Below are 7,853 nucleotides of genomic sequence, written 5' to 3'. Positions count from 1 at the left end.
GCCAGCCTGATTGCCCCCAACTTCCCTCCACTGCCAGCCTACTCGCCCCCAACTGCCCTCCCCTCCTGGCCTGATCACCCCTAACTGCCTCTGTCTCAGCCCCGCCACCATGGCTGGAAGAATGTCTGGAAGGTCTCCCGGTCTAATTAGCACATTACCCCTTTTATTAGTATAGATAGCCCTTTCTATGCATTCACTTTTAAAATTGAGATATTAATAGCACCTAGCTCATGGGATGATTATTTTGCAGATTAAATAGCAATAAATGTCAATTTCTTACAACAGTGCCTGACAAATATTATAGTGCTTAATGGATATTAACTACTGTTGTCAGATATCTTACTTTTTTATCATTTCTGTCATGTGTGTTTGTGTGTGTCTGTATATTTGAGTTGAATTTCCATCTCTTATCCTTAATGCTGCTTTTATTTAGTAAGCATTGTTTGTTTGTTTTTGTTTGTTTTTTTATATTTATGAGTTGGGCTTTGTAAATCAAAGCCTATAGGTCAGTGATTCTCAACCTGTAGGTCGCGACCCCTTTGGCAGTCAAACGACCCTTTCACAGGGTGCCTAAGACCATCCTGCATATCAGATATTTACATTACGATTCATAACAGTAGCAACATTACAGTTATGAAGTAGCAACGAAAATAATTTTATGGTTGGGTCACAACATGAGGAACTGTATTTAAAGGGGCAGAAGGTTGAGAACCACTGCTATAGGTGCAGCCTTCAATGATTATGGTTATCCAGGATAGAGTAAAACAAATCAGTACTACAGCCTTAGTCCAGTAAATGGAATTTTTGTCCCACAGCATTATCTAGATTTTTTTCTGATTTCTCCAGTTTGACACGTGCTTATGGGTACGTGTGTGTGGTTTATCAGCTATATAGATTCCTGTATCCACCACCACAATTCAAATACCAAATAGTTTTATTACCATAAAAAACTCCTTTATAACCACACCTACCTCTTCTCTTCTCTTCAGCCCTAACCCCTAACAACTACTAATCTGTTCTCCATCTCTATAACTGTCACTTCAAGAATATCATAGAAATAGAATCATATAGTATGGAACCTTTAAGGACTGGCTTTTATCAACATAAGTTACCTTGAGGTTCATACAAGTTGTGACATGTATCAATAGTTCATTCTTTTTTATGGTTGAATGATATAGATTATTATAAAACTAATTTATTTGCATACAATTTTATTTTTTTATCTCAAGACAACGTAGAGCACAGTTCCAGGAAGCCATCAAATTTATATGTTTGTATATGTGTGTGATTTTATATATATGAACAATAATATCTTAATTTGACAATTCATGAAGATGTGTAGTCTTGCCCTATGATGAGATGCAGGAGACCCAAAAGTCTTAGGAAAGTATATAAAACACCAGGAAAATCATCAGTAGAACTTTTCCTTTGGTCTTTTAACAAATAATTTAATTTTGTGACTTGTTATTATTGAACTAGAGGCCCAGTGCACGAAATTTGTGCATGGAGGGGGGGTTCTCTCAGCCCAGCCTGCACCCTCTCCAATTGGGGACCCCTTGAGGGATGTCCGACTGACAGTTTAGGCCAGAACCCTGTGAAATCGGGCCTAAACCAGAAGTCAGACATCCCTCTCGCAATCTGGGATGCCTGACTCCTATCTGCTCACCTGCCTGACAGCCTGATCACCCCTAACTGCCCTCCCCTGCAGGCATGATCTCACCCCCAACTGCCCTCCTCTGCTGGCCAATTTGGTTCTGATTGGTTGGTTTCTATGCCAGTCAGCATCAAAAGCTCCACCTCCTAGACAGTCATTGGTTCTTCACAGCACCCAGATTTGGTTCTGATTGGTCATTTCCTATGCCACTCAGCATCTCTGGGCCTATCTCCAGGCCTGATCAGAGAGGCAGGGCAGAACAGCAGCCCCCGCAGAGGCCGCAAGAGAGAGAAAGGCCTGGCTGCTTGTGAAGCACGGAAAGAAAGAGGGAGAGAAAGAGAGAGGCAATTAATGATCAATAGCTGCCACTGAGGCTGCGGATCAGACCCTGCCTCTCTCTCTGGGTCTCAGCCCTCTGGGCAGTCAGTGCTGGGTCACCAGGCTGCAGTGGGGCAGTCAGTGCTGGGTTGCCACAACCCAGCACTAACTGAAGGACTTCCGGGTTGGTCAGCCTTCGGTCTTGATCGTTCATTACGATCCTGGGCTTTTATATATTAGGATAGTAGAGGCCCAGTGCACAAAATTCGTGCATGAGTGTGTGTGCCTCAGCCTGACCTGCATCCTCTCCAATCAGGGACATCCCTCTCACAATCCAGGACTGCTGGCTCGTAACTGCTCACCTGCCTGCCTTCCTGATTACCCCTAACCGCTTCTGCCTGCCAGTCTGATCACCCCCTAACCACTCCCCTGCCGGCCTGATTGATGCCTGACCGCTCTCCTGTCAGTCTGATCACCCCTCAGCTGCCCTCCCCTGCCGACCCAATTGCCCCAAAACTGCCCTTCTATGCTGGCCTGATGGCCCCAACTGCCCTCCCCTACTGGCCTGGTCTCCCCCAACTGCCTTCCCCTCAAGCCTGGTTTCCCCCAACTGCCCTCCCCTGCCGGCCTGATCGCCCACAACTGCCCTCCCCTGTCGGCCATCTTGTGATGATGTGAGGGTGCTGCGCAACGGCGCGAGGACCACCTAGGCTTTTATTAGTATAGATGAAGTTCTTAGTTCTTCCCAAAGGAATACGGTAAAGATAATTAGCTGAAAGAGAGTATTGGACAACATTTAAAACGCCTTTTAAAATGGTTTTATATACCCATAACACATTCTGTTGCTTTCCCAACATACAGGCTTCAGAATGTTTCTTTTCTGGTTTGTTTTCTTCAATAATTGTCATGTCTGATATGTAAATCTAAGAAGTTGGTTTGTTACTGTTTCTGTGTATTCTGCCATAAGATGTAAGACACCTAGATAAGACACATGATCTTTGTTAAAGCACATAAAGCAGCATGAGCATTAGCATGTTTACGCAAGTCCCCTTGTCTCCAAGTTCTATCAGGTTGACTTGGGGGAGCCCAGAGAGATGCTACATATACAGCTGAGGACACCAAGCTTGGAGAACTGGCCATTATACAGTTAGTAACTTTGTCTCAGAGGGAATCATGACCTTATTTCTCAAGGTTGTTCACTAAAATACAAGCCTAAGAAATAGCCAGGTAAAGTGGAAGATAGTTCAGAGTAACAATTCCCCAGTCCACAAATGGATTAAGGATACATCTGGGTTTTGTGTATGTGTATTTATATGTATATAACATCCTCCCCTCTGTCGTGCTTCACTTGCAGCTAGAGGTGCAGTGTCCTCCTGGCATCACCATTGGCTTTGTTATGGACCACTGGAACCTGTGCCGGGCGGTGTACAGCATCCAAAATGAGAAGAAAGAAAATGTGCTGAGCATCCGTGGGCCATGCTCAACCTATGGCTGTGGCTCAGATTCTGTGTTTGAGGTAAACAAATATAAAAATAATGTTTCTTCTATTTTTTCTGCATGTACTAACAAACTTCAGAATGATTTGGTTTAGATCATTTTTCATGTGAATCAATAAATTAGTATGAGGAGTTAACTGGTTGACATTATGTGATTTTCAAATTATTGTTACTGGATTGATTAATGTTTTCTAAAATGTAAGATCTTTTAAAATGATTTTAGTGTTTTGTAAAGATAAGAGAAACCATTAAAACATTAATCCTGAGAGTAAGTAGCCTGATATACATCTATTTAATTCTTGGTTGTATTTAATTAACTGTTTTTTTACAAAAGATTTCCAGGATCAGAAAATATGTCCTGGGGAATGAAAGTGCCCACCTTCTCACAGAACCTGTGGCCCCCAAGGCTATGCATGTTGCTTATTTGCAGAATAGAAGTTTGTGTCCTCAGGAAACAGGATAATGCTGATAACATAGATAAAACTCATAGCTGTAACATTTTCTCAGGAAAAAGAAAAATCCTTTTGTTTTGCCTTTATGGATACAAAATGATTGCATATAATCCTGTGAATCTGACAAAGGAGATGCCTAGAAATATTTCATGAGCTTCTAGGAATCCTTTCTGAATGCCTTGTAATTCAGCAAGGCTCATCATCTAAAATTGCTCCTTCTAGTATTGCCCATGACACCCAATAAACTTCCCTTAGTTCTCAGTTTACTTTACCATGTCATCAAGCATTGCTTATTTTTTAAAAGACCATGTCGAGAAATAGAAAATATAGATAAGCTAGATTTCAGGGTCAGGCTGTGTGGGATCATTCTGATCACTGAAAGTCAGTGTCTGACTATTTTCCCTCTGGCAAGTGCCAGTGTTCCCCTTATAGAAGCTGAAGTCCTTTGGGATCCTGGCATAATTTAAGAAGATTGATTTGTTTGGCATACATAAGTTTAAGTGTTTATATGGAGTTTGTGAAGTGCACAGAACCATGCCTCGTGTTTCCGTAGACTAGAAGAAATTCCCTTCTAATCCCTAATTCCCACCCTTTGCTATATGGAGAAGAACTTCAAAAAAATCAGTTCAAGTCATACCTCCCTAATAACTCATTTGAAGATGAAGAAAGAGCATTGGCCTGAGAAGTATAAGATATACAGTATTAGTTAACATAAAGTCTAATTCTTATCTTCCTAGGTAAAAGCCATTGATGGTGTCTCTAACATCGGCAGTATTATTAGAAAGTGGAATGGTTTAATGTCAGCCATGGGCAATGCTGACCACTTTGACATTCACTTCCCATTAGACCTGGATGTGAAGATGAAAGCTATGATTTTTGGAGCTTGCTTCCTCATTGTAAGTCTTTTGCTTTTGAGTTATCTTGAGAGAATTATTCTTTCTGATAAGAAGCATTGTAGTAGAAAGGCAATAGCTTTGAAACTAGACCAAGTTCTGTCTCTACCACTTATTAGTTACACTACAGGCCTGTTGCAGGAAGATTTCTGTAAGAATAGGGCTTCCTCGGGCCTATTCCTGCAAGAATAGAGCTTCCTGAGACTGTAGCAAAGCAGAGAAGGGAGCGAAGCCCACTTCTCCGCTGCCTCACTCCTTCCCTTCGCCGCTTCACCCTCGGCTCCCTCCCGTCTCCACCGCTTCGCTCCCTCCCTTCTCCGCTGCCTCAGCTCCCTCCCTTCTCCGCTGCCTCGCTCCCTTCCTTTTTCACTGCCTCGCTTCCTCCCATATCCGCCACCTCGGCTCCCTCCCTTCTCCACCACTTTGCTCCCTCCCGTGTCCGCTACCTCAGCTCTGCTCCTATCTCTGCTACCTCCGATCTGTTCCCTTCTCTGCCTCTTGGCTCCTTTCTGCAGTGCTTGGCTTCCTTCTACACTGTCTTCAGTTTTTGCTGGGCACCTGTGTATGCAAATTAACTGCCATCTTTGTTGGGTTAATTTGCATACTCTTCTGATTGGCTGGTGGGTGTAGTGAAGGTACAGTCAATTAGCATCTTTGTCTTTTATTAGTGTAGATGTTTTATAAAGTGTTTACACTTGCAAGACTCAATCTCCTTGTCTATAAAATGAATATAAAAATACTTCTATTTTCAAGGTTATAAATGTTAACTACCATATGAATAAAGGGGCAAGAGAGGGCTTGGAAGGTATTAGGCATGTTATTAATTATTTTTATTACTTAAAAAAAACCTATCTGCCCTAGCCAGTTTCAGTGGATAGAGCATCAGCCTGGAGACTAAAGGGTCCCATGTTCGATTCTGGTCAAGGGCACATGCCCAGGTTGCAGGCTAGATCCCTAGTATGGGGCGTGCAGGAGGCAGCTGATCAAAGACTCTCTCTCATCATTGATATTTCTATGTGCAAGAGTAGGCCTTCCTTCCCTCGGTTGCCAGCAGCGGCTTCCCTCTGGCACCCAGAACCCAGGCTCCTCTCTGGCACCCAGAACCCAGGCTCCTCTTGGAACCCCAACTTCCTCCAGAAGGTCGTACAGAACGACACTTTTGTTATTATAGATAGATGAGTGGCCTGGTGCACGAAATTTGTGCACGGGGGAGGGGTGTCCCTCAGCCCGGCCTGCACCCTCTCCAATCTGAGACCCCTCGGGGTATGTCCAACTCACAATCCAGGACCACTGGCTTCTAACTGCTTACCTACGTGACTGCCTGATTGCCCCTAACCATTCTGCCTGCTGGCCTGCTTGCTCCCAATTGCCCCCCCCCCTGTCCTGATAATCCCCAACTGCCCTCCCCTCCTGGCCTAATCACCCCTAACTGCCTCTGCCTCAACCCCGCCACCATGGCTTTGTCCGGAAGGTCTCCTTCTTTAATTAGCATATTATCCTTTAATTAGTATAGATATTTTTTAAAGCCTATCCTGTGACTTCTTAATGAAATAAAATAACTTTAAAGCTGATGTCCTTTTTCTCCACCTCACTGTCTCTTTGTCAGTGTACTACTTGGTGTTACACTGTCCTTAGATTTATTAGGTGCAGTCCCCTTGCTGTATTTCTGACTAATTAGTGGTTAATAGTCATAAGTAAAGCATAGAAATAAAATTGATAATATTTACCCCAAATATCTCACTAATATATTGCATTTGGTATATTTAGCATATTTAATATTGATTATCAAGTTTTTTTCCTTTAACAATAAAAATTTAATTAGTATTCCAAATAGAGAACATATTGGCTAACAACAGTTTTAAGTATGTAATTGCTGCTCTTTATATTAAGTCCTCTTTATAAAGATTTATCAGATTTCTTAACTGGTCTGGGAGGATTGCCAGATAAATTATAAAGGATAATATTTTATGCATTACATCAAATTATTTATGTATTTATATACATAATGCTCTCTCTCCTTCTCTTTCTCTTTTTCCAATTTCAGGACTTCATGTATTTTGAAAGATCACCACAACATTCATCAAGATAGATGGACAAAGAAAATCAGCAGTTATGGTTTTTTAAAAGTTAGAAAAGTTGGATTGGGCTTACAGTCAACCCTCAATTATTTGCAAATATATTTACCTGCTTTTGCAGATTACTTTTATTCCATGTTAGCTCTGACAGGCAGTTTGAGAGTGTAAGAACACAGTCTAATGTGCATTTCAGTTGAGAATCTGTCTCGTTGTCTACTTGTTAAACTGTGAGTTCATCCTGAAAAAGCTTTGACTCATTAACCCAGAAAATGTAGATATGATGAGCTGGAAAGCACTTGAATATAAGATAGGGGAAAATGAATCCCAGAGTTCTCACATTAATAGCTAATGTTCATCAACATATCCTCTCACCAACGACAAATTTGACTCGAGGTGAAAAGAACAATATTCTTCATCTTTAAAAACAAAAGGCAGGCAGGCAGAAGTATTCTATTTTATTGTACAAGGAACATTTTACCTGTGCACATGTATCAATGCCTCATTTTGCAAAATTTATAAAAGTTTCAATGGAAAACTTGATTTCATTATCAAATAAAACTTTTTTTATCATAATGTTTATGTTTTCCATGCCCGTCCCCTTGTTCATGGACAGTCAAGAACTGCCTTATACCAGGTGTACCAGTTAATAATGCAGATTTTTTTCACTAGAAGGAGTTACACATATGTTGATATATATATATGTGATTTTATATGTATCCTATTTTGTTGTATTGACAGCAAGCTTCAAAACTTCATGTCAAATTTGCTGAAGGTATTAACATCATAGATATTTTTATGCTTAAAATGTCAAATTTCGGCAGAGACTATGCCATCTTGAAGGGGAGAGTGGCTGTGATCAGAAGCCTAGCCTTATCTTCAACCAGAAAGAACTCAGATGACACTTCCCAGGACCCTACAACCACAACACCCAGGGACCAGCTGTAAACCCACAAACACAGGGTCTC

The 7,853-nt window shown here is 41.6% G+C and overlaps 1 protein-coding gene across 2 annotated transcripts in view; it reads left to right on the top strand.

The window, feature by feature from the left end:
• Positions 1-7,461, top strand: part of PLSCR4 (phospholipid scramblase 4) — a 51,055-nt gene extending 43,594 nt beyond the window's left edge. For both annotated transcript variants that reach the window (XM_015572408.1, XM_006776637.2), the window contains 3 exons: positions 3,327-3,488; positions 4,658-4,816; positions 6,858-7,461. In XM_015572408.1, the coding sequence (XP_015427894.1) occupies positions 3,327-3,488; positions 4,658-4,816; positions 6,858-6,902 (366 nt within the window). In that variant the 3' untranslated portion in view covers positions 6,903-7,461. The remainder of the gene's footprint in view (positions 1-3,326; positions 3,489-4,657; positions 4,817-6,857) is intronic.
• Positions 7,462-7,853: the final 392 nt, after the last annotated feature.

The sequence above is a fragment of the Myotis davidii genome, unplaced genomic scaffold, assembly GCF_000327345.1.
Source record: "Myotis davidii unplaced genomic scaffold, ASM32734v1 scaffold1029, whole genome shotgun sequence".
Classification (NCBI taxonomy): domain Eukaryota; kingdom Metazoa; phylum Chordata; class Mammalia; order Chiroptera; family Vespertilionidae; genus Myotis; species Myotis davidii.
This window is presented reverse-complemented; position numbering and strand designations above follow the sequence as displayed.